Source organism: Gymnogyps californianus, chromosome 12, assembly GCF_018139145.2.
Source record: "Gymnogyps californianus isolate 813 chromosome 12, ASM1813914v2, whole genome shotgun sequence".
Classification (NCBI taxonomy): domain Eukaryota; kingdom Metazoa; phylum Chordata; class Aves; order Accipitriformes; family Cathartidae; genus Gymnogyps; species Gymnogyps californianus.
In genome coordinates, this window is record NC_059482.1 from 14,717,625 (window position 1) to 14,745,350 (window position 27,726).

Sequence of the window (27,726 nt, forward strand, 5' to 3'; positions counted from 1 at the left end):
CCCCGCCGCCGCGGCCTTCCCATTGGCCCGTTCCGAGGAAGTGGTCCGCTCCAGGCCGATTGGCGTAGAGGGCGGCGATTGGCGGCGGGGCCGGCCAGTCCGCTGCCGAACCTGGCTTCGCGTCAGGAGGCCGCGCGCTGCGGGGAGACCGGGCGGTTGGGCGGCAGCATGGAGCGCGGCGCGGTGCGGCGCCTCGCCGCCCGGCTGGGCCTCACCGAGCCCGGCGTCATCAGGTACCGCGGGCCGCCCGGGGGGGCGTACGGTAACGTGGGACAGCTTCCCCTCGGGCGGCCCGGCCGCCCGGGAGACACCCCGAAAGCGGTGTCTTCCTCCGGCGGCCGTTATCGCGGGGCGGGGGGTGTAGCTGCCGGGAGTCGGTGCCGTCCCCTCGCGCTGTAGAAGAGCCTGCGCGACATGCAGCGCTCCTGGTTCCTGCCCGCCAGCTCTAGCCGGCTGCCCCCGCTTTCGGGAGCGCTGTTCCCGTCCGGATAAGCGGGTCCAGCCGTGCGGTGCTGGCCTGGCCGGCTCCCCTCCAGCCGCCTGACCGTGCTGTGCCGCCGGCCCGGCCTCGGCTCCTCCCTGGGGGCACTGACGGGCCCTAGTAGCTCTCCCGGCGGAGCGGCGGCAGCCAAGGTCTGCCTCGCCTCCTTGCAATGCCAGCCTGCCATCTGTTTCCTTTGGTTCTGGTCGATGTGAAAAAAATCACAGACCTTAAGGTACACACAGTTAATGAAAGAGCCATTTCAGGCTATGAAATGTAAAGCTACTGCTGCAAATTATTAGAGAAAGGGCAGTGTTATCCTGTGTTTGCTGTCCTGTTTAGCACCCCTTTCCCTAAGTGTGTGCTACAGCCACTGCTGCAGTCGGGGTGCTGGACTAGGTAGACCTCGGATCAGTTCCTGTCCTGCCATTCTTACTGTCTTGTAACTGTGGTTTTGTTAACGAGGGCTTTGTATGCTGGGTGTTTTGCAGAAAAGCTGAAGAGTATCTGCGGCTATCCCAGGTGAAATGCACGGGATTAATGGCTCAAATGACAGCAACAAGCAGTGCTGTGATGTGCCTGGACCTAGCAGCTAGTTTCATGAAACAACCAGTTGACAAAGTAAGATACAGTATATGACTTGGCTGGCTGGCGCGTTCTCCATAAGTCCACTAAAATCATTGTTCTGTGTAGTGTGTGTTGGGCGGAGGAAAGGGATAGTAATAACTGACATTACTTTAGACCCAGTGTGCTGCTAAACACAGAGTTAGAGCTTTCACTACTCAGAGTTTGAAATAGGGCAAATTGAGATCAGTGTCATAGTCACTTCACGAGTTGAGCTTGCTTTGTTATAATTTCAGCTCTTTTAGTAACAAACTGCCAGCAAGGATGTTAAATTTAAGATCTGTCCCTTTTACTGTGGGAGGGAAGCAGTGGCTCCAAGGGATCCCTCTCTATACTGGTACTTGTAAACCTCCATCTGCAGACTTGCTGGGTAAATAGCACTGAGCTGCCAAAATAATGTCTGGTACAAGGTGTTCGTGATTGTCCATTCACAGACAGAGGAGAATTTAATTGGACCTGAGCCTATGAGGAGTAGCATGAAAGTATTGCTCAACTCTTCAAGTTTCCCAGATCTTGGTTACCTTTGTTTTTAACCACCTTGTGATAAAAGGGCCATGTCATATTATATGGAAAAGACAAACCTCACTTCCAGTGAAATGGTCTAAAAATAACACTGCATTAAAAGATGTGGTATTCTTAGGTGGTTAATCTTTCAGTGTGCAGTCAAAACTTACCTCATTCATTGCACAAATTTGTTTAATATAGCAAGTGAACTTTATTTTATGGTGTTGTGTAGTTTCTCCCTAGTCTATTTTGGTTGCCTGAATAAGATGTCGGGAAGGAATCTTGCTAATTCTAGGGGTTTGTCTTTGTCTTCTTGAAAGAGCTATTTTGTTAAACTCTCCGGTTTGAACAAGACGACCTACCAGAGCTCCATGAAGTCTTTGGAGTGTTTGCTAGAGGTGAACCCCAGACTGGGAATGCGAGACTTGGCTGTGCAATTCTGCTGCACAGAGGCAGTGAGCACCGCTTCAAAAATACTGCAGAGGTGAGGAAGCTCTCGTGAGCAAACTGGTAACCACTACTAAGATTCTTTGTTCGTTAGATGTGTAAAGAGCTTGATGGTTTGAAGGGCCAGGTATCTCCCACTGACTGGAGTGGTGAGGTGAGTTCTTAGCACTGACACTCCAGCCATTTATCTAGGCCACTTTTTAGAATACATGTTAGAAAGACTTAGTCTGTGAATCTCAGTAAGTTATTGTCTGAGTCCCAGTTCTTCAACTGGGAATAGTCTAAAAAATATAGGACTCTTAGTCCCTGTATTCGTCCATAGCATCACACTGTCTTCCATTTAACTGCTGATCATGTCACAGTTCAGAAGTAATGCTCAGTAGAAACAAATCGTCCCTTCTGGAGAAGCAGATCTCTTACAATGCACAGTACTCTACCTGTAAAAACAATAGGTAGAATACTTCAATGGAGATTCAACAGATTTAACTAAAATTTTGCACTCTGTAATATCTATTTTAACAAGAGCAATCACTGAAGAGTTCTGTTCTGGAGTGCTGTCACCATGATAGCACGTATTTAAATGCTGTTAGGGATTTAGAATATTCTGAGTTACAGGTCAGTGAACAAAGGCTGTGTATGCTTGTTGGTGCTTAATACAAACTAAAAAAAATAGCTTGGGGACAGGCGGACAATAAAAAATTAACTTCTTTAGTGCTGCACATCCGTCATGTCATTTTCTATATTTAAGCCTTCATCTGTGTAATATACATATTAGAGGAATCAAAGAAACTATAATTCAACCCTCTATTATACGATGGATTTATGCAAAGCATCTCATTGTAACTTTTAGATGTAATGTAGAGATAAAAGTGCTGTGTGGATGGGGAGCACAAGAAATAGATTTTACTGACATGCCTTGATCCAGATCCCTAATTTAAAATACCTTTAATTCCAAAAGAGGAGGTAATCCTAATTCCCTTCTTTTCCTTAGTCTCTTCTGCTCTTCTCAGCCAGTAGCAGCTGTTTCTGCTTGACTGGGTTGCAAAGGAGCAAGTGATCCAATAGGAGACCTGTTCAACTGCTGAGTACCGTGTGACAAATTCATTTCAACAGCTTCATTTGAGGCAGATGCACTATTCAATTCTCTTTTATTGTTGTTCTTTAGGTATGAATCCAGCCTCTCTGAAGCACAGCAAATGGACCTTGATTTCTCAAAACCACTTTTTATAACAGCTGCACTATTCACTGCATGCAGGTGAGTATAGCTCAAGGGATCTTTTATGGGCTTAAATGCCGAGCGAGACACCAAACAGACACAGTGCTTACAGTGTAAGCAGCTGATTCATTCAGCATTTCTGAATAGTCTGAAGGGTCTTGCTTAGCACATCCTGCTGCCCTGCTCCTGGAAATGGAGACAGCTGTAGCAAACCAGGCCTTTCCTTACAGTGAAGTCTCCAACCTATACTGCGTTTGCCTTCAGGAGAAAGCAGAAGTATTATATCAAATATACAGAAAAGGATCTTGAGTTATCTATCCTAAAATGGATGAAATCTGTCTTCCCTGATGTGTAAGTGGATGCTGTGGGTAATTCCATTAGGGCATATCCATGGCAGTAGCTGAAGAACTTCTGTTAAGCATTTTGCACTTCACTATCCTTCCTTTCAGCCTAACCAGCGTAATTCCTTAGTAACATTTTCAGATTTAGTGGCAATTTTTTTCCCTTGTCAGGATAGATCTGAGCTGGGCACAAAGCAAAAACTGGCTTTTGGTGAGATACTGCTCAAGGTGCAAGAACGGCTGCTAGCTTACTTCTGAGCACCAAGAAGCAGCCATTCTGAAGAAGGAAAAACCTTTGGGAGGTGGATCCAATAGCTGTAGGCCTGCATCAGCTTGGAAGATAAGTGTCAGGAGCACCTGACTCAGCCAACCCTTTGTAAGAATTTGCTTGCATGCAAATATCTTCCCTTTCAGTACTATGTCTTGTAACAATCTTATGAAGCGATTCAGGTGCTGTGTAGTTGCACAGCTCCTGACGAATGTTCTCTTTACACAGGGGTCCCATTCAGCTTTTTGCAGTAGCAGGATTTTGTCCTGGTTCCCTCAAAATCTGAAAAGTAGCTTTATCCTAATAGAATTTGCTCATGTAACTTGAATGAACCCTCGCTCTCAATTTCTGAGCTGTATTGACTGAGTAGTGTAGGGGTCTACTTTTTAAGCAAGTTTGTTTCTGAGTGAGACAAGGATTAGATAGGACAAAAACTCGGGCCTACCTTCCTCATTCTCACAGGCAGCGTTGGTATAGTAAGTGTCACCTCACCTGAGTGACAGTTGCGGGAGTGTTGCTTTGTACAGAGGTAACTTAACTTTCTTTTGTAGGTGTTTGAAGCTAAAAGTGGACAAAACTAAAATGTTGGCTACATCTGGAGTGAAAAAAGCAATATTTGACCGGCTGTGCAATCAGCTCGAGAAGATGAGCCAGCAACTCAGCAGTAAGTTTTTTGGCTTTATGCCTGTAAGACAGCATACCCATTGCCTGGCCTCACAGTGCCCCATCCTTTTCCACTAGTGATTTCATTCTGAACACTTTCAGCCATTCCCTTTCAGCCAAACCTGCCCATCCATGCCAACGTTTCCTGCAGCCCAGTTCTCAGTCACAGTAATTGCTTCTGGGGAAGTCACAACAGCTTAGCATGTGGCAAGGCCAAAAATAAATATTCTCCTCTTCTCAAATGCTCACTGCTCCTTACATTCTCTGCTGCTGCAATTTATTCCCTGCTTCTCTCATACTGCCTGACCTATCTGGGATTCCTCCTTCTTGCTTGCTTTCTGCATCCCGTTAACATGGCAACATAACGCACAAATTAACATAAAACATCTTGCTACCTCTGTTACTTTGACTGACTCACTTCTGTGTTTTCCTTTCCCCCACTGCAGGATTAACAAGCCTAAGCCTTGCTCTTCTGGTAGTAATTCAGCCATTACCTGACACCATCCCTCCACATACAGTGGGCAGACTTGAGGAATCTTTCTTGCCCGTTGTTGAACCTGCAGCTCTCTCCACTCCTTTTTGTAGAGGAGGAAGATTGAAATACGGCACACGTCTTCCTGCCCTTATATCTCTGCTCCTTCATACTTACCTCCTTTTTCCTTTCCCAGGCTTTGATTCTTACTCTCCCACTGACAGTACCCCTGCTTCACCCTGTCTTCACGCTTCATATCATGAAGTTTTCTGGAATGTCCTGAATCCAAACAAAAAGCTGCTGCTTTCTCCCTAGGCATGGACCTTCCCCTAGTGCAGTGCCCTATAAAAAACCCAAAACCTTACCCCACCTCTAAAGCAGCTAAAGGCAGCTGGGAGTTTATGTATCAGTTCAGGGAAGAGTGTGCATCTGTATACATGGACAGCCCTCCACATGTTGTGTGCATCTATAATACAAAGTGTGGAAATGGGATAGAAGGGGAAGAAATAACTGATAATCCTGCCTGAGTAATCAAGAAGGGTAGCAGTGTGTTTTTGGGGTATGAATATGGATCATTGTGGTTACAAATGCAGCAGCAGTGCTAGTTAAAGCAGCCAACCAGTCCGTGCAACCCTTGAAGTGTGCTGGCACCTCTGTGTGTACAGCTTGGGCATCGCTCTGGACCAGGGAATTGCTCTGACTGGGAGACAATACTTCTGGAAGGTGGCACTGCTGTCAAAGGATTGCACGTAGAACCCCACCCTTGGGGCCCCAAACACCATTCAGAAGTAAAGCAACTTATTTTTTTAGAAGATGATGTTCCACTGGCTGCAGAGACAGCTGAAAGCTTGAACACCAACCTGGAGCACAGTGAGAAGCAAGATGGTAAGTTGTGTTTAGCTATGAACTAAAATCGGCTCACCAGAGCAGTCCTGAGCTTTATTGCTGCATAATAATATTTTATCATAGAATATCTTAAGTTGGAAGGGACCCGTAAGGATCATCGAGTCCAACTCCCTGCTCCTTGTAGGACTACCTAAAACTAAATCATACAACTAACTCCTTGAACTCTGACAGGCTTGGTGCCATGACCACTTCCCTGGGGATCCTGTTGCAGTGACCGACCACCCTCTCAGTGAAGAGCCTTTTCCTAATGTCCAGTCTGAACTTCCCCTGATGCAGCTTAATCCCATTTCCTCGTGTCCTATATTTTAGTCGTGTAATACGCCATAATACTGAGTTCACAGCAGCTTACTCCATTCTGCAAACCACTGGGTAATGAAAGGACAAAGAGAACCTAGCAGAAGGACAGTGGTGTTTAAACTGAGTAGACCTAGTAGAATTAAGGACAACTCTTCCATTCAGACACAAAGGTGAAGAGGTAACTGTTCTGGCAGGTGAGGGGAGCAGCAAACCACAGGATTAGATAAATACCATGACAGACCCTGTGCTGTGTCTGTACATTTGCTCGCTGCCATGGTTATTGCTAGCAACGTGTTGCCCATGATGGCCTGTCATGGACTTTCTCCTTCTCTCATAGAATCTGAAGATGATGAGGAAATGCCATGTAAACGGCCAAAGACTGAAACAAAGCAAGACTATGAAGAATGGAAAAAGAAAATCCTGGAAAACGCTGCTAAGGCACAAGAGACAAGTAGGAGTACTGTCTCCGTAGTGCCACCTAGTAATATCACTGCTGCTTGCTCATAATTTTAACTCTCCCTCTGCTCTAACAAGAGTTCCAGTAGCGTATGAGTGATGGCTGCCTGGTAGCCAGCTAATTTTGTTTATGAGCTAGTTTTTAAGTATTTAAGAATGTTATTTTTAGTAAATGACACCAGAATTGAGGTGATTTTACAAGAAGCCTGTCTGACTACTCACCAGGCTGGTACCTGAGCAGCTGTGGCATAGATGGTAGAATAGCTTCATTTCTCTTGCTGCAAGAAGCAGGTAACATTCTAATGCTGTGTTAAGTGTAAATAAGTTAAGTTACATGCCTTTGTGTCCCTGGCTCGAAGTAGTCAGTGAAAAAAGGAGGAGGGGACCAACAGTGCCTTGTTAAACTGCAAAACCAGCAGAGGAATTAAAAGACTGATTTTTTTTTTTTTTTACTGTTGAAGAAATATTGTTTAGTCACTGAATTTGACTTATTTTTATGACCTGTATGGGACTGAAGTCTCTTGTGCTTGTAAGGGATCCTATATATTCCAAGAAACAATAAAGATAGCAGAAGGAAAAGCTTTGTATTATGACATCAGGTTCTTGGCACTTGTCATATATAAAACCCTTAGAGCACAAAATAAAAGACATACATGAGATGTCTGTGCTTTAAGGAAGATATCCAGGGAACAAGGATCTTGTCTGGGTAATACAGGTTTTTTGTCTCTCACAGTCATAAACTTAGTGAAGGGCAGAGAGTGCCCTGCCCTGTAGCTCTTAGAGGCAACTTCTGCGGTCCTACACTTCCATCCCAGCTACTCAAACTACAATTTGTGTTAACTACTTTTTGAACAAAAATCACAACTTTTAGCAATACAGGGCTGGTGTAACTATAATAAAACCAATCCACATCTTCTGCGCATTTCTCTTGCATGTTTTCTGCCTGGGATGTGGAAAGAGAAGTTAACATTCATAAACCCTCATTTCAAAACAGCCCAGAAAACCCCAAGTGTCCATATGAAGCAAGATAATTTATCTCATGTCTGAGCATTTAGATTTGAAACACTGCTCCCATCTGAGCTTCTTCTCAACAGTATTTTAATGGCTCACCAAATGCCTCACTGCTGTGCATACTCCCTGCTTACCCGGGTGACACTGATTGCACCAGGATTACAGTAGTTGATAGTTTAGATACCAGTGTATGGGGCCAGTTCTTTTTGTCATACTTACTGTTCCAGTGACTCACAGGTCACCTGTGGTTCATCCTTCTAGCTTTTTGTAGACCTCAAAGCAAAATGTACAGGACCTGGTGAAACTTCCCATAAGGCTGCAGAGGTGGGTTCCACTGTACTGCAGAACCATGTGATGGCTGCGGAATCTAAAGGGATTTCTTTCTATTAGAAACAAAATAGTAATCCTGCTGGCCAGGTGCACCTTCTTTTTGTAGAAAATGGAGAGGAAATACGTACAAGACAGCACAAAGCATCTGTGTGTTACCCTCTTAGAACACTAGAGGAAGAAGCACACAGTAATTGGAAAATTAAAACTTTCTGGCCATTTTCATTTTACTTCTCCTCCCAGTGCATAAAAAAGGAAATCACTTGAAGCCAACTTTACTTTAATTAGCAAGATCTAGTTTCACTCCAGATGAGAGTTCTGAAATGTAACAGTAACTATTAGGGAATGGACTCCAAACAAATGCCTGATGTGCAAAGAAAATATGGGATAATTAACCCAGATTGAGTAAGAGCTGTAACAAAATGTCTGCCGTTTAAAGTGATCTAACATGTAGCAGAGGGTCCTCAGGATGGGAGAGAATCCAACCTAGTACATTAGCATTCTGTTAAGACCTGCTCAGAGATGCTGTCAGGTTTGTTTGGTGGGGGGGTTTAAACCAAAATTGAGGAATAGGCTTGTTCCACTTTAATGGAATTTATTAGTATTAATTCACAAATATACAGACCAATTAATATAATCACATTTAGCATGCAGAACCACCGTGGAAGGAAAACATGAACAAAAGTGGGCCTTCACAGAAGGTGATACATTGTCAAGATTATTTCACTTGATTTTAATAATTCTTCTCTGTCTCAATTCTGGAAATGCTGCAGAAGTCCAGAATTCAGGACTATGCAAAGTGAGAAGCACTAGAGTAGAAAAGATAACTAGACTAGAGTAAGCCAGTCTTACAGACCTCTTTATTAGCAACCAACACTTTTGCTAATTCAAGGGACGTCAAAGTCCGTAAAGTTAAAGGGAGCTTTACAGTGGTTTGATGCCTTTGCTGGAAAGCTAGTTTTAGTAGTATTAGTTTCTTTTTTTCCCTAAGAGCCCATCCAGCTCACACTGAGTTTTGCAGAATCTAGAACAGGAATAAAGGAAACCACACATATAATAAATAATGTTATACTTTTAGCTGAGAGATTGTAAGTGGCTCCAACTCTTTATACATCAGGAAAAAGTTTAAAATCCAAAATAAGTTAGTATTGTGAAGAAAACATTTAATGTTCAAGAGCAAAGTGGGGGGAAAAAAGGGCTTCAACCTCCTAACTGGGCTAAAGGCAGAGTCCAGCAACACACCGTTTCCCTGCCACTGAACAGCAATAAAACCTATTTTGCATATCACACCATATCAACTTCTCAGATGTCACTAGAATTGTCAGAGAGGAGAAAAAAATCCTCAAACTAAAACTTAGAAAATTAAGGGCTGCAGTCACAGCCAATGAGAAGCACTTACAAGTTTTAAATACATAGAAAACGATGTCTGGAAGTCTCTTCGTTTCTGGACAACATGAGATCTTTTTGCATAGACCCAACGGTCATTAGGTGATTTGTATTTGTGGCAGTTTCACCTATCTCCTTCCAAAAGTTCCATCAATTCAGCTCAATTCAACTCACCATAAGAAAAAGCAGCACTGGACCGACTTACTTAAGTTGCTTCAAACCAGGATTCCTCATATTTCCTAACTATGCAGTGACTATTTTTTTAAAGGAGAGAGTAGAATAAAAAAACCAAACGACTAACCAAAACCATTCAACTTTGAGTAGCTGCACTAAATCATCATCATGTTTGGGGGAAAAAAAATTAATCTTTTTGAAAAAATTACAGAAGGATATCCGATATCTTTTGTTCTAAGTAACAAACACCCAAGGGAAAAATTGTGCCACTGTTGTGGCAGTGCTCTAAAATTGATGACATACATCAGTCATGAAGAAAGTCTTTAGAGATCCCATGCTTGGTGTGAGAAACCAGAAAACTGACAAGGTGTTTTCGGGTGCAAACACACCAATAATACTCTGCAGAATCAAAGCCTTCAACAAGAAGTCAGCCCCAACAACAGCCATGTTTTTCCATCACTATGTAAGACAACTAAAAACTTGTAAAAACAAACAAGGTAGCTTCTGCTTTTAGAAATTATTTCAGTGCCTCTTCCTTGAGGCACTTCTGGAACCTTAGCACTAACACACATAATATTTGAGGAGGACAGACCCAAAAGCTTATGTTATAAAACAAAGGGGTAGAAATTATTGAAGACGCTGAGTCCTTCTTCCATGGCTTCATGTCCATCTCCAAGAGTGGTAGATGCTTCATACAAACTTAAGCAAGCTTGACAGACATACTCTGAAATCTCTTCAGCCTGTTAGCAGCAGCCACCACATAAAAATGTTTCTGTGAACAAAACAGAACAGTCCAAGTGTGAGTGCAACTGAGGCAAAGGACCTTTTCTGTGGCTGACATGGATTTTTCTTCTTGGTAAACCCATTTACCTCTAGGGACCCACATGTTGTGTGGACTGCAGTGCAGAACAGCTTTGTAGTGGGGAACCACTGATTGCTGCAGAACAGACTGCTGGTACCGTGAACTTCTGCAGCATTATTACAAATTGTACAGTGATACATCTTTAGATTACGTATTTTCTAAAATGCAAGTGCAGAAGTCTGTGACCAAACAGCTGGAGTGCAAGAGTAGAAAAATTGTAAGCGTCTGGTTTAACTCCTTGGCAAGGAATTACAACTCTCCAGTGACAAAAGAGGAGGAAGGGGTCCTCACTGAGTTTTCCTCACATTTCCACAGGCTTCTTTGTAACACCACCACTGTGTTCACCTTTCAGGATCAATTATCTATAATCCAATAGAGACTCCAATAGAAATTCTTATCTATCACTTCTTCATATAAAATTCGGGTCTGAAGGAGCATGGGGTTATCAGAAAGGTCCTGAAGAGTTCTCTGGATGGGTTTAAGCCTAATTTTTTCTCTCCCCCACACTTCTGCTCTCTGCAATGGAAGGCACAAAACTGCCTTATGTTGTATCCCTACTTCATAGTGACAACAGAACAATGCAACTGTTGTCTATGGAAAAAATCTCTCCAATATGACGAGAAAGAACATTTAATATAAGCTAAGTAGCACCTGAAGTCTCTGAAGTTGTAAAGAAAATGTAAAACTTCTAAACACCAATCAGAAGGAGTAAAAATTGAAACCAAACTTGCTAAAAATAGAAGCAATACCATTCTGCAAGAGAAAAAACTTAATTTACAACTGAGAATAGACTTCCCAAACTCATATTTAGAAGAAGCCTGTGGGCAAAAGTGAGCCAACACACAAAAAAGGAGGGAATGGCTCTGCCTGTGTTGAGCTGATTTTCCCTCTGGAAGTAGATTTGCCAGACTTTGTCTGTTTACCTTCCATTTTCTGTGAGCCATGTAACTCTGCAGCAACAACTGCGACTTCAGGCGAAGCTTGGACTTCCTGGCTTTGGCAGGTAGATTGTTTAACCACTCGTGCTTCAGACACTGCATTGCACTCATCCGGCAGCTGCGGGAGAGGAAATCTGCCATGTAAATCCAGCTACCCTCGTTGCCATTTTCTCAGTGCCCCGTGCTCCTCAATATTATTGATAAAGAAACTGCCTTAAATGAACCAACACAAGTGAGTGGAGATGCCTCCTGACATGCTGTTCATCCCAGTGCATAGGATCCTAATGACATCCTGCACTCTCCAGTATAAGGGGTGAGTGGTGTGAAAAGCTGCTCGTGGGTCTGCAGTGGGTTGATTAAGCTGTGGTTAACTACTGTATTTTGCCTTTTTAGGGTTTGGTTTTAGGTGTGGTTTTTTTTTTCTTTGAAGCAGCAGCTGTACAGGTTCATCAGTTTATGTATCATTTTATTATATGAATGCAGAACTTTGCTAAGAGAATCAGTGCATACAGAAAAATATTTGTGGTGTCATCTGTCTGTCCTGATAGTGCAGGCTTATTCTGTGCCTCATATTTAAAAAGCACAATTGTCTATTCACCCTAAACTTGGATCAAGCTAAGCATACATTATATCCTGACATTCAACAATGGGCCCAAATGTGAAGGCCGATCCAAAAAGTTTTGAGAACTATACGGTAATAGAGGAAAACTCAGGGGAGAGGTGTTGAGAAAAAAGTTTAATTTGCCTTTTTTCAAAACAAAAGCCTATGTCTAACTCCTGAGCTTTGTCTGAGCTGTCACTGAGAAGAGAACAAAAGACGACTCCTGCCTGCTTGCACCTAATTTCAGTAGTCAGGGGAGGTAGGTACAGATCTTGCACAAGGCCAGACCTGCTGTCCCAGCATGGCAAAGGTGCCTAGTCTGTAGGAGAGCGGAGGCTGTCCATACACCTTGTGAACAACCGGGCCAACTAATTGTTGCTCTTTGCATCTCACTGACAACACTCCTTTCTTGCATAGTCATTTCATTCACAGCTTCTAACCAGACTTTGCATAGTGCCCCTCTAGAGTTCCTGCTCCCATTGCACAGAAAAATGGAAGACTCCAAAGCAAAGTTTACAGTGTCACAGCAAATCATCACCACAGTCTGAGGAAAAAACCCTGTGTTGTCTCCTGCTGGCAATATGCTAAAGTTCAGTTTATTCTTAGCTTTTCATACGACTTATTGTTCAAAATGTAATTAGTACTAGAACTGATTTGTCTGATTTAGGTAATGATCTGGAATTTGTTAATATTCTAAGCACTCCTTTGAATTCCCCTTGAACACACAATCTGTTTTACTGTATGCATCATTTCGTGTTTTGATTAGTTTTGTATCACTACTCAGCAAGAGAAGGATTTCTCTACTCACTTACCCAACCCCATAGCCATGGTCTGACATCAATATCATCCTCATTCTCTGCTGTTGTTTCATACGTGCAATCACTTTTTATTTCAGTGGAGCCAAGACTGAGAAGCCACATGCAGAGTTAAGTCCCAAATGCTCCATAATATCTACCAAATGCATGTAAACCACTTTAGAAGAGAACAATGCACATTTTCACAGCTGCAGCTTCCATTTATCCTCCATGGCATTTGAGAGACATTTTTGCAATTTGTGTCAGGGCTTGTGAGAATCCAAAGTAACAATAGAAATAGCTTTTGCTGAGAGAAGGAATACTAAAGACAGATTCCTACACAGCAAATCTTTCCAGATTTCCTCTGTTCTGTCTGTATTGGTGCTATTGTGAAAAGCAACTTTCTTCAGTCAAGGTACGCAGATGTTTTCCTTTTAAATAGGGGCTTTTGAATCACTGAGGAACTGCCCAGCAAGCACAGATACAGCATACAAAAATGTCACATAGTAAGTTCTCATTGTTGGCTGCAATCCAAGCAGCTGGCTAAAAGGAACTTAGTGTCATTAGGTGCTACTGTCCTCACCATCAGACAAAGAGGTACCTTTTCTCCTTCACAAGTAGTCTGGAAATAAAGTCTTTAGCTTCCTCCGATAGCTGTTCAAATGCTTCCGCATCAAAGTCCCAGCTGCAATTGACTACATAATTCATTGTCTCTGCATCAGTTTCTCCCAGGAATGGGGACAGGCCACTAAGCCTTAAAAAAAAAAAAAAAAGAAAGAATGGGAGGGAGATGAGCAGTTATTATATGCAAGATGCATTTTTCCTTCTGTGAATCCTCTGCTTTATAATTGTTGTTAGCTTATGGAGAAGAAAGACTCTCAGCTATGGGGGGTTCCACGTCTCAATCCCTGCCAAGATAAGCCAACAGTTTGGAGCAATAAAGTCTTGTAATGTTAGTGTTACTCTCTGGCAGTTCACTCAGCTACATCAGGGAGCACTATTAATAGATCCCCAAAGAAATTAATTCAATGGGGATCTAGATACATACTTCAGTGCTTTCCCAGCTAGGAAAGCTAGGGGGACTCAAGAGCTTTCCTAAATCAAGGCCCATATCCATATTTGGCTTGAATTAAACAGAATTCTGAACAATAGCATACTTTTTTCAATTGGTCTCTAAGCCCAGATTTATTGCTTCAGTCATTTATTACTTCATTCAGTTGGGTTTTGTCTAACATACAAATTTAAACCAGAAATTTATCCAGTTCACAGAAAGCAACTGTGAAAGATTCTGGGACGCAAAGTCAGCTCATCAGAAGGCAGAGACTTTGGACAGACAAGCCGTCCATGGCCACCATCCAGATATCACAGAAAAGTTTTAGCCCTATTTGTGACATGACATCTGTGCAGATGCACACCAAGTCCAAGCTACTAAAATGAACAGATTGCAAATTTGAAAATCAATTCAAGTCCTCAAGAACGCAATCAAAATGAAAATTCTGACATGCTTTGGGCAAGTTTTCTGAGTAAAAAAAGACCTAACCCATTTTACCTTGCTAAATAAGGTGGTAAGGGAGAAGAACATTTACATATTTATCAAAAGGATTATTTGTTGTCTAGAGACTTTGTACGCACAGCAAGGTGCCTTTGCATTAAAGACTGGGTTTTTTAACAGAATGAATTAGGAGGAGTCACAGCCAGATGGGCTCAGTGGCTGCTGCATTCCTGCTCTGCAGATACCCTCCACTGGCATGCTCTTGCAGAGCCTTTGGTGCTATCACCACGACCCCTCGCAGGGTTACTCACAACATATACGTGATGACGCCTACGCTCCACATGTCTGTTGGGAAGGAAACAAAGTCATAGTTCACCACTTCAGGAGCCAAGAACTCTGGAGTTCCAAAATTTACCTTCAGTTTCTCACGAGGTTTGTACCTTTAGCGGAAAGAGAGAGACATCAGTGCTGAGAGCAGGCTGGGGAACACATCTCACGTTTGTAAAAATCAAGGCACGGCTTTTTGCCACGCGAGCATGGCACAGCAAGCATAGCAGACTCCTCAGGCAATCAGGACAGCATTAAGGTCTTTAAAGAATAAATGGTGAATTTTGCTGTGACTTCAGGTGAATATACCATCAGCTATCCCTTTGCCAGAGCAAAACCAGAAGGAAGGCCAAGGGCAATAAAACCTGCAAAGGCCTCCCCCACAGAGTGACAGCAGCTTTCCTCCCTGCCAGGCTCCACAGGACGCTTTCCAGCAGATGTTGTCCAACATAAAACAAATAAAGCAGCTTCCATTAAAACAGGTTTGGAGAACATTCGCTTAGTAGGATGTACCCACCTACAGCTCAGGGTAAAGGTCTGTATAATAGATATGAGCACAATATAACTGCTAAGGTGGGACTCTGGAGAGGATTATTTGGGCTTGGTAACAAGTTAAACAGTGATCCCATATAGCGAGAAAATGATTCTGTTCTATTGCTTAAAAGGGAAATGTTACAAAACTGAACCAGTAATAATTGTCACTGATGGCAGCTGGAGTTACATCTGTATACAGACAGAACAAACCATTAAAGCATTGCTTTTACATCTCTATTTCCTGGAACATCTTGTTTTCAAAACTGCTTTAGTAGAAGTTTGCATCTTTACCCTCCCAATTTAAAAAAAAACCAAAACAAAACACAAACCTCAATGTATCCATTTCTGTAAAACAAAACACAAACCTCAATGTATCCATTTCTGTTTTCATAAAATACTTCTAAAAGAAAAAAGTCCTTGGACAGATACTTACATACACACACAGGTACGAATATGCATGAATGTACCAGGTTTTGGCTTAAGAAAAGCCTCAAAGGGTTTAGAAACGAAATAGTATAATAGTAAGAACAGCAACATTTCTCTAACAGGAGTCATTCCTTTTTATTCCAGGGGAATTGACTCATGCTCTCACAGCTTTCCTTTAACAAACTCATATGAGCAAAGTAAAAGAATGGAGAAAAGTCCATATTTTTCTGAGGGTTTCCTGTTTGACATGGGATGGCTCAAACATGCCTTTTTTTTTTTTGCCCCCTTTTTTTTTTTCCCCCCTTCAATCAACTTATCTATGTAAAGAGTTTAGCAGATAATTTCTACAACTAGAACCTGCACAATAAAATCCAGCAGTCAAGAAGTCTCCGAGACCCTTCACGGAGTCCCTAGAGTAAAAGCTCTAAATGGGGAATCATTTTGAGATAATTAGAACAGCAGTATAGCTTTATCCAACAGAAATGTTATGTGAAAAAGTAATTAGATAATTAATGCACACAGCAGAAAACTCATGCCTGCAGCAGCATACTGCTTAGCTCAGTCACATAGCAGAATTACTTTAGAGCCACCAAAATGCATAAAAAAACCCACCCAGGAACTACCAAAAACACATCAGAGGTTTGTAGGTTTGTTTTGATTTTGTTTTTTAAAATAAATTCATAACTGAACTCTCTTACCTCCTTGCTAATCCAAAGTCAATAATTTTAATCTGGTTTCCTGTGTGATTTACACATAGTATGTTTTCAGGCTACAAAAAGAGAAGAGGGTATTTTGAGTTAAATGTACAACTGTTTGAGAGAGATCTAGCAAAAGAGTATAAAAATCTCAGATATTTTAATGAGAATTTTTAGTATAATACTTTTCCTTCTATTCCTGTCATGGGAGAGAAGGATTTGACTGGCATACTGAGTTAGTGAAAGGTTTGGTTTTGGACCTCCCATAAAGAAGTTTAACTTCTGTTCCCGTGTAACAATATTCCTATATTTCACCATAGATGACAAATAGATTTTGAAATGGAAAGGCCCCTGTGTAAAACGGTAGAGTCAGTCTGATGGTTGAGGCCTACCCACTGGATTTACTCCTTCAGTATAAAAGTAACTCCATAAAAAGCCACAAGAAACACGTCAAATGCATCCTTTGGTTTGCCCATGAAGGCAAAAATTTGTTTTTTCCAATGAGAATATTTTTTAAGGTGGGAATGGGGGGGATGATGATGTCCAAACTTACTACAACTGCAGAACTGTTGTATTGGGTTTGCGTAGCAAGGTTTTGGTAGCGGGGGGGCTACAGGGGTGGCTTCTGTGAGAAGCTGCTAGAAGCTTCCCCTATGTCCGATAGAGCCAATGCCAGCCGGCTCCAAGACGGACCCGCTGCTGGCCAAGGCCGAGCCCATCAGCGACGGTGGCAGCGCCTCTGGGATAACATGTTTAAGAAGGGGAAAAAAAACCCTGCACAACAAACAGCAACCGAAGAGAGGAGTGAGAATATGTGAGAGGAACAACTCTGCAGACACCCAGGTCAGTGAAGAAGGAGGGGGAGGAGGTGCTCCAGGCGCCAGAGCAGAGATTCCCCTGCAGCCTGTGGTGAAGACCATGGTGAGGCAGGCTGTCCCCCTGCAGCCCATGGAGGTCCACAGTGGAGCAGATATCCACCTGCAGCCCATGGAGAGAGGACCCCACACCGGAGCAGGTGGAGGCCCAAAGGAGGCTGTGACCCCGTGGGAAGCCCGCGCTGGAGCAGGCTCCTGGCAGGACCTGTGGCCCTGTGGAGAGAGGAGCCCAGGCTGGAGCAGGTTTGCTGGCAGGACTTGTGACCCTGTGGGGGACCCACGCTGGAGCAGTCTGTTCCTGAAGGACTGCGCCCTGTGGAAGGGACCCATGCTGGAGCAGTTCGTGAAGAACTGCAGCCCGTGGGAAGGACTCACATTGGAGAAGTTTGTGGAGGACTGTCTCCCGTGAGAAGGACCCCACGCTGGAGCAGGGGAAGAGTGTGAGGAGTCCTCCCCCTGAGGAGGAAGGAGTGGCAGAAACGACATGTGATGAACTGACCGCAACCCCCATTCCCCGTCCCCCTGTGCCGCTGGCGGGGGGAGGAGGTAGAGAAAATTGTGAGTAAACTTAAGCCCAGGAAAGGGAGGGGTGGGGGGAAGGTGTTTTTAAGATTTGGTTTTGTTTCTCATTACCCTACTCTGATTTGATTGGTAATAAATTAAACTAATTTCCCCAAGTCAAGTCTGTTCTACCTGTGATGGTAATTGCTGAGTGATCTGTCCCTGCCCTTATCTCAACCCATGAGCCTTTCGTTATATTCTCTCTCACCTGTCCAGCTTAGGAGGAGAGCGACAGAGCAGCTCTGGTGGGCACCTGGCCAGGGTCAACCCACCACAACTGTCTACAGGCCAACCAGGTCTAGTATCATTTGTGTAAGGTGTATAAACAAGCAGAAAAAAGAAAAAATCAGTTGGTATTTCTGTTCAAAAAGATCAGTTATTAAGGGACCATTAGGAAAACATTGTCATTTTACTCAGTTCAGTTCCAGGCAGTAAAAAGCACAAACAATAGGAAGACGACTGAATAGGTATTTGAACACTGGTACAAGGGGGTAGTGGGAAGTGGAGGGAAGACTGCAGGCATTTCTAGCCAAAGAGGTTTTGGGGTGTGGTTTTTTCATTGATGACAAAAGGGCATTGTTTAATTCCACACAGAATGAAAAGCTTCTGATTTAAGAGAGGCAAAAGCACAGAATCCTGTTCATTTCACTATTCTAAGCAAGCTACCAAATAGACATTGAAAAAAAAAAAAGTAATGAATCTCTAGAGCTCCATTCATTGTGGCTATTGAATTAAGCAAGTCTATTCCTTTATGACGTAAGTCCATGAAATGAGAAATGACTCTTGTAATTAGAGACACTGTGGTGATCCAAACCATAGCATCGCTAAAGAGTAGAGAGTATGAACTACTGACCTTCAGATCTAAATGGAGAATATAATGCTGGTGCAAGTAGTGAACTCCTTCACAAATCTGTTTGGTAAATAGGATTGCATCCAACTCAGTTAGATTGTAGTTTTCATCTGTGATCCGGTCAAATAATTCACCACCATCAAGACTAAAATTTTGACATAGAAAAGTGTTAAAAACCCGAAAATTCCTCATTAACTCAATTTATTTCCAAGTTGGGAACACATCCAATATAAAGTGTATCAGTAGTCTCAATGACTTCAGGAGACATTTTTGAGTGTGAAATTAAGTATCAATCTAAATTAAACAATGGAAAAGTTGTCGCTAACATTTGGGGGAGGGATATATATGTCAAACCCAAACCCACACGATCTGGTGATCTGATGGGGACCTGGAGAACCTACAGGGAGTACCACAGCATCTATTATTCGCTCATCTTATTAGTCTAGAGAAAATAAGTCTTCAACCTATAAAATTTACTAAATGAAACTTCTCAAACTGAAAGCTATTTTACATGAGCTGACAATTGAACTTAACTCTGCACAAAAATTAAGAGAAAATTACATCAGACATATAGTTCTGACAAGGTTCTGCAAGGTAAAAACTTCAGGTATTAATTTCAATATATACATTTTAAATGTCTTATCATATTTATATTTGCTATTTCATTCTGTATTCTTTTTTCCTTCATGTCATTAACAATTAGTTCTGTAGCAGAAACTCAGTTCTGAAGTTTTATAACCTGAAATTTTTGTAAAGCAATATGCCACTACACAGAAAAGGCAGCAGGTATACATCATGAAATCTCCTTTTTGTGAATTCCACATTTGATATAGATCAAAATTCTTATTTAGCTTCAAATGGAGAGGCATTTTTACTAATCTTAAAATTATTCAAAGGAGGCAGACCATGCATATAATTAATCACCTTCCTACCTTCTCCATGTCTTTTCTAATTCTACTTAAAACACCTCACCTTCACTCTCTCCCTAATATGAGATTTTATTTACCCACAACACTTATGTAATTTGGTAGCTAGGGACAATGTTGGGGCCTGTAAGTTAAACTTAAATGAAAAATGAACCATAGTGAAGTTCCATTCATTACCAATCTTGTAATTTGGTTCATACTCTTGAAGATAGCTGCCTTTCTTATCATTTGTTTAAACTGTAATCTTGTCAAATATATACTTTTTAACCTGAAGAAATTACCTTTAAAACATATATTTTTTCCTTCTGAAAGTAAAATCAATTCTCTCTTAGGCTGGGAAACCACTCAAGTCTTCTTCACATCTCAAAATTATCATTCCCTATTTCCTTTAGTGACCTGAGAAAACCCAAACATCTGACAACTCCTGAGATCATTTAAACTTACTATTCCATGATCAAAGTGATATTATTTTTGGCTTCAAAAGCATCATAAAGCTGGATCAGATTCACATGATTTAATTGGTTCATGACGTTAATTTCATTTTTTACTTCCTCCTGAAAAAATAACAAATTAACAAAAAATGAGCAAAATATGCTCCTTAAATTCCAATATATTCCAATACAATTATTTGTAAAACCCAGTAACAGCTATACCACAGGTCTCATGTGGGCAGAAGGTTTAATCACAAACACAGGAGGTGACAAACAGTCATATAAAGTCCAAGCTGCTACTTACTAAGACAGGTTTTATAGTATTTGATACTACCCAATGACAAGTTGCCTCTTACGGGCTGATTCAGGGAAGTGGTGTTAAGGTGCTTGCAATAAGGCCAGGTTTAGAGCATGCTCGCTTGGGTTCGCAGCAACATAGTTACCCTCTCTTTTGCTCCTTTCACTTTTATGATTTTGGCTGCCAGGTTGAGACCAGTTGATATTTCCGTGCACTTGTGAACTTGCCCAAAACGCCCCCTGTTGATACCAAGGAAAAGATGGGAAACCGGCTTAACACAGCTCACCGCAGAAACTTTTCATACAACTATTCTTATCGTTGATTAAAAATAGCACAGTACAAAGTGAACAGAATCAGGTGGCCAGCAGCATGAATCTCCCCTTTCTCTCAGCTTACGAAGGATTAGTTTTATCTTTCCAGCCAGTTGTTCAATGCTTACATTAAAATATTATGCCCCCTTCGTATTACTACATTTCACTGCGGTATGACGACCTGATGATATTCTTTTTCGGTTCTGTAACTGTACCCGCTTGCTGTCCTTCAGTGATGCGTTAGTGGGTATATTAACAAGGATATTTCTGTCCTGATCTCATAACTTTTTAAATGACTATAAGACCAGTAACTGTAGCCACTCCACAGACTGCATTTCTTGCGTGTTGTAAATTCTCCTCCATGTCACCCAGATACGTTAATGCCCCTTGGGATGATTTCTAAACACCATCTTCTCTGCTATTGCATCATATTGCTTATACTTATTAAGCCATATTTGTACTTGGATCAACGTGTAAATCAAACCTTCTTGTCAGATAAGTAAGGATACAAGAATACAAAGGCAGAAGCAGCTGCAGACTTCCTATGAGTGAAAACTAAATATAAGGTCAAAATAATTATAACTTCTCCCTTAGTTTTCTTTAACAAGCAGTTCAGCACAGAAAAAAGATTTTGGAAGCTGCCTGACCTAACGGGCTTTGCTGACTTCAAATGCTCTGAATCTGTCTGCCTGAAGGGTACAGGTTTTTCTCATGACACCAGCTGTGGCCAGGATTATTATAACAAATGCAAAAACCAGTCATCCAAGATCATAGTCAGGCATCTGAAAATGGAACTGGGGCAGAAACCAGTCATCTAAGGGACAACCCTCCCACACACTCCAAAATCAACAGAAGGTTGATAGAAGGAAGCCATCAACTATGATAGCCCAAAAGGTCCCAAGGATGAACCTGCTCACTCTGGCTGCAGTGAGCTTGTACGCACCTCACCCACGCACACCTCCGGGCCCTCTGAAGAAGACAGCTCTAGCTCTCCAGCTAACTGCATTTCTCCATGCCTTAGCTACCAATAGCAGTACAGCATTAGGGACAGGGATACTTACCCTCCTAGTACTTCATGACGACACACCGAGTAGCACGTTGTCACCTCTGTTTGCTTGACACTCACTATGCGATGTTCGAAAGGAGCCGGAGGAGAAGGGCTGTCATCTAAAGAGGAGACAAGCTGGTCATTGAGATGTTTCTGCACACATCACTGCACTCGGTTTCACCTCCCTCACGCCAATTATTTCAATCCACAGGACATGCACATCACCTTGTTGTGTTTCCTAAGTGTAATAAGAAGTCTCAACTGCCTTCCATGCTCCCAGTATCTACAGCTCCACAAGACCACACTCTGGTGCTCCCCCCACCTTCGGCATCGCTGTTCCTGAAAGGATGAACCCAGTTTCTCAGACAGGCATTGCTGATGCAGCCCTCAGTGCTTCTGTGGCTGTGGGGCTCTAAGGGAGAAACACTGGGGGCCAACACAAACACCCGGACAAGCCAGCCTCCGACTGCTGCCGATAAGCTGCTAATGCAAACATTCAAAACAGAACTTTATACTGAAGTGCACTGCCCTCTCTCCCATCTTTTCTCTTTGCTTCATGTTCCTCTACCACGCCATCATTTTTTCTTCTACTGGAATTCAGACAAGCACTGAAGTATCTGGATAACATTAAGCATGCGATTCCTTCGCTACTTTTACAGTGGCCTGCAAGGAAAATAACCATTGCATTTGCAGCTAGCCATAAGAAGGGAGGTGCTGAAAATATCCAAAATCTCTCTGTTACTTCAAGTGAGGGACTTTTACAGCTAACATCCTTTTACAGATGAGGAATAAAGGCCCAGAACTGAGAATAGGATCCCACCTGCTGAATCTCAACCCTGTTTTTTTAACACAGTAAACCCATTGGACACCTTTAGAAGATCAACATCTTAGTTTATGCATTAACAGAAGAGGTTACCTGAAAAAAAAATCTGGAAGTTTGAAAAAATTACACTTCATCTTCTTTTAATCGTTATATGGCAGCTGGAAAGACCAGCACAAATACGCAGCACTAATAAGCAATGACAGTTATTGGTAAAATCAGGAAGTTTCTCCTAGCAGCAAGACTTTTGCAGACAATGTCCAAGTTAAAGCTGCAAACATTAACATTACAACTAAGTTTAATCAGTTTGTGGTAAGCTAAATCAGTTAACCATGATACACTTAATGTCCAAGTTTTTCTAGGGTAAAGCTTCCATAAATCCACTTTTGGTGTCCCCCATTCAAAGCAATTTTACAATTAATCTCCAGATATCTTGGGCTGCAATTTAATATGTATTCAACTCATCTCCACCCACTGCTGAGAAAGCCAGATCAGTCAGGACATCTACCCATGTATGTACATTCTGGGGCATACACATATTTACGCTGCCAGGAGAGAGTACTCCCTGAAACAATGCAATCGAGTGTTCACAGAGTAACCGAGAAGAGATCTATGGTCAATAACACAACAAAGACCACAGCAAGATACTCCTCCTGCAATATTTTGCTGCTCTCTGGATTTCTAATCCATAGTTGCTAAAGCATACCTGGTTTGCATTCTCTATCTTAAGGAATAAATGCTTAATCTAGAGAAAATGGATTTTTTCAAAATTACTCATACTTCTGATCACAGATATATTTCACCCAATTTTATTTTAAAGGAACTTTTTTCCCCAAAACAGACTTTAAAAGGAAAATTACTATTAAAAGAATTTGTACAAATGTTAATTCACTTGTTATTTACATAGTCAAAGATACCCATGGCAAAATGCTCTTGAACTTTAAGACACAGGTAGTCTACTGAGCACTGCTCCACGTAAAAGTTTGAGAGTAACTGCGAGCAACTTACCAACGATCATTTCATCCTGTGTGGGAAGCTCTTTGCTAGCTTCCAATGACTTCGTCTTCTCTGCTGCCATTCCTGTACGCTGACAAGCATCATTTTCACTTCCCCCTGAAGATGCAGACTCAGATTCTCTCCTCTCAGAGTTGGTATCTGTCAGGGATTCTTCTGCTTTTGCTGTTACTTGATGGATTTTCACTTCTACCCCCACACCTTTTGTAGGCTCCTTTGCAGACGTATTCTGTGAGGTTATGGGCTTGCATTTTAATTCTGATTTCTCTTCAGCCTTTTTACCTGGTTTGGGCTTGCTCAGTAATGGCTGTTGCTTCCCTGTTTGAGGTGCAAGTTCATTTTGCTTATTGTCCCCTTTCACTTCTTGATTTGTCTCAGTGCTGATGTTTTTAGGACTCTGTTGAAGTTTTAATTTGTCAGCCAGCTGTTTGACTCCTTCCACTTCTGCTGGTGTGGAGAAGGGGGATTTTACTTTGGGACTTTTACCTCTGTGATCATTTAAGTTTCCTTCCTTGGTCATCTCAATCTTTTCTTTCATTTCAGTCATATGTACATTGATGGATATCCTGCAGAGCAAACAGTTGACATTTTATGCAGATGACTAGTCTTGCTTTTGTAAATTTGTGGGGGAGGAAAAATCTATAAGCTTCCGAAACCACAGATTTCTACAGTATCAAAGAAATCTAACCGTACCAATCCTCTTAGGAAATACAACACTAAGGGAAGAGCACCAAAAAGCACGCTGATGCTTTTTCTGTGTCCTCATCTGTGTATATGCCTGCCTTTTGCTGAACACAAAGTGTCTCACACTGCAAAGTGTTAATCCCACACTTGAAAGCTTACGCACTTTTTGCAACTATTACAGTTGGTCTAATAAAATATCACTCATCTGGGCAGAGAGGGGGTAGTGATTGCCTTCACAAATTACAGGCTGATTATCTAAATGGCTGACTGCTCAAATGGCTCTACAAATCCAAAGGTTTGCATCCATCCCAGTCCTCTTCCAGCTGGCTGACTTGCACACTCAAACATCTGTGTTTGTGTCTTCTGATGGGATAGCATTCTTTCCACAGCTTTCTGTTAAAAAAAATGTAACTTTCATAAACTCTCTCACACCACCAATACTATTTTCCTCAGCATTCTAGCTACTAGAAAAGTTTAATAATTTTTTTTTTCCTCTTGTGTTGCCTAAAAAGAATATGGGTAAAAACCAATTCTCTATGCTCCTAAAATCCAAAGACATTTGTGTGATAATTTTTGAGTAAACTGTTACTGCTCCAACTGTCACGAGCACATAGTCTGATTTCAGTGAGGCTGAATTGAAACTGGTGAAGTTGTAAAGTAGATTTTATACAACAGCAAGTAAAGAAAATTTCCGATGTCTAGGAGAGTATATACCTCATTTTCACAAAAGTTATTGCCTCTTTCAGTGGAGCAACCTTATTACAAAAGACGTTATAAAAGAAAATGTTTCTGCTTTTGCCTAAGAGTCTGAAGTTTCTCATTTTCAGCACCTTTAATACCCTTCCGTTGTGCTATGAATCTAAGCTGCACCAGAGTGAGCTATCAGAGCAGCTGAACGCAGCTCTGAGCAAACACTTCCACTACTATCTAGACAAGCCTGAACTCGGCAGGACTCTTGGGCATTTCTCCAAGCAGGGGAACACAATGTTCTTTTGACACTTCTGCGTGGGCTTACAGACTTCATTAAAAGTTGCGTTCATTTTAGAGAGGCATTTACCACCCTCATGTGACTTCACACACAAGAGCATAATAGGTACCCTATGCAGGAAGGCTGCAGCTTCCCCTGGGGTTTACTCTAGGTTCTGCCTTCCAGTTATCCGTCGGCCTCCCTCCTCCCCAAACCAGTCTTTGGGGCTCAGACACCCCCCTGTCCAAACCAATCAGCTGCTTCAGAAGCTGCTGCCTATCTCCAAGTTCACCGCCTGGCACATCATGATCAACCAGCACTGACTTCCAAGGGGTAACAGCAACTGTTCCTCCACTGCTTCACAAACACCTTGAGTCATCCTCAAAGTACAGTACAGGCAGAGCCTCCAAGGCAGCGCTCCGGCAGGCAGCTGGGACGAACCCACTCCAGCTGCTGAAGCGCAGTGCTTACGGCTCAGAGCCTAAAACCCGCAGGGGAAGTACAGGGAGGTCCCTCTGGTTTTAGTGTTATTACAGCAACCAGTTTGGAGGTAACAATGTCTATAAACTGTACACAAAGTTGTTCCTGAATGTTTGAAAAGAGGCCACAGTAGTGAAAGCTTCTACTTTGTCCTGCCACATCCCTACACTCAGCCTCTTAGGAGAAAAATATCCCAGTGTGCCAGTCTTCGCAATGAGCCCTTTCCCTCATGAAGCCTATGTGCTGACATCAGGACAACTTTCATTCATTTTGGTAATTTATTCTTCATTCACTTTTTTTTTTTTTAAGAGAGTCCTGTAATCCCAGTAGACACTTACCCATTGCACAGGAAGATTTACGTGTCCACCCTATATTCACAAGTACCGCTACAAATTCAAAGCTTTCAAATTAAAGTACACATACACAATAGTGGTGTCATGTTCTTGTCTGGGTTTCAGACATCAATTTGTACACAGGAACAATGGGGAAATCCCCCCCACATATATATGTATGTGTATGTATGTGTGAATGTGTCTATCACCTATACATACACACACATAAACACACAACTTCATATCCACCAGCCCAGACAGAGAAGGCATGGCAGTTAGAATTTGCCACAGACTTTCCATCTGTTGGCATTTGGTTGGTAGGGGGTTTTTGGTTGTGGGTTTCTGTTGTTTTTTGTTGGGTGGGTTGTTTTTTTTTTTTTAGTTTAAATAAATGGAATTAAAATCAAATCCTAAATAAATAATTCAAAAGGAAATGGATTATGAAAGACATATTACAAAACACCTATATGAGGAAAAGATTAGGCTCATAGAGATTAATAAATGAACAATCTGGTCATATCTTTAGGTGACCAAGGCGTAAAAAAAAAAAACCCAGAAAAGCACTGAGAACAGCAAATGAAACAAGTTGTTCGGTTTTGTCATATACTAGTAAATACCTCAAATTCTTTTCACCCCCATGGTTATAGAAACAGAGGAGTAGGAAAGGAGTGGTTTATAAAATGTCCAACTACTTGAGCTATACTAGGGTGGTCACCTTTCTCTAATACACAGGAGCCCCGATCATATAAAAAAATCTCCCATACATCTAGCCCTCTGACTCCTTGGCTTCATAGAAATTTACACAGGGCCCTTGCTGCTTTGATTTTTTTGCCTTAACCATTTGTAAGGTCTCACCACTCCTGTTCTAGCATGGCTGGTTTTCCCCTGGCTCATGCCTCAGCAGGAGCTGCCTCCTTTCGTGACCTGGCTTTCCTTTTTTCCTTCTAACACATGAAATGGTTTCAGATCACACAGAAAGCTACCAACAAGGCCATTACCTGGTATGTGTCACTTCACACCCTGTGTCAGATATAGCCCGGGATGTGGAGGGCACAGCTTCCTGGGATGCCGCACTTGACAATGGAGGTTTGTTTTCATTCTCTCTGAGTTTCTGATGAACAAGCTGCCTGTGGCACTCATCTAGGCGTGGGGCTCTGTCCATATCATGTACTTTAGCAGGAACATTTTGGTTGCCTACATGATCTTGATTTACAAAGGGAAGACCGTTGTGTTGATTCAAAGCTTTGACACCAACGTCCTTTTGCTGTTGACAACTCTTAGAGCTGTGTGTTTTGCCAGCACCTTCTACTACTTGCTGCTGCGCTGTCCTCTCTTTGACTTGGGATTTGGAGTCAGCTTTGTGAGCTACAGCACCAGAAGTGTTCACCTTCACACATGCTCCCTTGCTTTCATCCAGCTTTTTCCCACTTTTTGTCTCTGAATAAAATAAGCCATTAATACACTATCCTTGACAAAAGTGACAGCAAAACAGAGAGGGAGTAAAGTAACCCACCATTCAAAATAACCTACGCAGTTACGTACATCTGAAAAGGTAGCAAGAAACCCCCCCACAGGTTTAAAATCCTTACACCAGCAGGCTTGAGACAGCCATTATTAATGCTCATGGCTTAATCAGAGGTTCAACTGCTCTGCTGGCTTTCCAGCAGTGTTACAGATTGAACTTGGATTTCCATAAAGCAAACAAAAACTGCAAGGTTTACGCTCACTGCATCTAAAATTTGAAATCACTCAGCAGGCAAATATAATGAGTAGTTTGGGCACTGCAGACCCATCCAGGACCCTCCTGAACCTGATACACCCTCTACCTGAGGGTGCAGAGGGGCAGAGATGCACTGAGCAAGACTCCAAGGGACAGTGGGGCTTGAG

At 42.2% G+C, this 27,726-nt stretch overlaps 2 protein-coding genes across 4 annotated transcripts in view; one reads left to right on the forward strand and one right to left on the reverse strand.

Annotated features, from left to right (window-relative positions):
* The first annotated feature begins 168 nt into the window (after positions 1 to 168).
* ORC6 (origin recognition complex subunit 6) lies at positions 169 to 7,248 on the forward strand. Of its 2 annotated transcripts, none has more exons than XM_050904034.1 (7): positions 169 to 233; positions 973 to 1,102; positions 1,930 to 2,093; positions 3,222 to 3,311; positions 4,433 to 4,545; positions 5,827 to 5,901; positions 6,557 to 7,248. In XM_050904034.1, the coding sequence occupies exons 1-7, from the start codon at positions 169 to 171 to the stop codon at positions 6,724 to 6,726; spliced, it is 807 nt and encodes a 268-aa protein (XP_050759991.1). In that variant the 3' UTR covers positions 6,727 to 7,248. The 2 variants fall into 2 exon arrangements, with proteins under 2 accessions (XP_050759991.1, XP_050759992.1); XM_050904035.1 differs by having other exon boundaries at positions 5,830 to 5,901.
* A 1,346-nt stretch (positions 7,249 to 8,594) lies between these two features.
* MYLK3 (myosin light chain kinase 3) overlaps positions 8,595 to 27,726 on the reverse strand; it is a 36,799-nt gene continuing 17,667 nt past the window's right edge. For both annotated transcript variants that reach the window (XM_050903877.1, XM_050903876.1), the window contains exons 3-13: positions 26,838 to 27,276; positions 23,371 to 23,942; positions 21,556 to 21,661; positions 20,329 to 20,422; positions 19,899 to 20,008; positions 18,532 to 18,673; positions 16,246 to 16,316; positions 14,572 to 14,700; positions 13,370 to 13,522; positions 11,359 to 11,491; positions 8,595 to 10,345 (exon numbers count right to left, since the gene is read on the reverse strand). In XM_050903877.1, the coding sequence (XP_050759834.1) occupies positions 10,274 to 10,345; positions 11,359 to 11,491; positions 13,370 to 13,522; positions 14,572 to 14,700; positions 16,246 to 16,316; positions 18,532 to 18,673; positions 19,899 to 20,008; positions 20,329 to 20,422; positions 21,556 to 21,661; positions 23,371 to 23,942; positions 26,838 to 27,276 (2,021 nt within the window). In that variant the 3' untranslated portion in view covers positions 8,595 to 10,273. The remainder of the gene's footprint in view (positions 10,346 to 11,358; positions 11,492 to 13,369; positions 13,523 to 14,571; positions 14,701 to 16,245; positions 16,317 to 18,531; positions 18,674 to 19,898; positions 20,009 to 20,328; positions 20,423 to 21,555; positions 21,662 to 23,370; positions 23,943 to 26,837; positions 27,277 to 27,726) is intronic.

Excerpts from the sequence above, each read along its gene's own strand:
- ORC6 (XM_050904034.1), top strand. The coding sequence starts at position 169 with ATGGAGCGCGGCGCGGTGCGGCGCCTCGCCGCCCGGCTGGGCCTCACC. Across the intron at positions 1,103-1,929 it reads TGAAACAACCAGTTGACAAA|AGCTATTTTGTTAAACTCTC; the intron begins GTAAGATACAGT and ends TCTTCTTGAAAG. Across the intron at positions 4,546-5,826 it reads GATGAGCCAGCAACTCAGCA|AAGATGATGTTCCACTGGCT; the intron begins GTAAGTTTTTTG and ends TTATTTTTTTAG.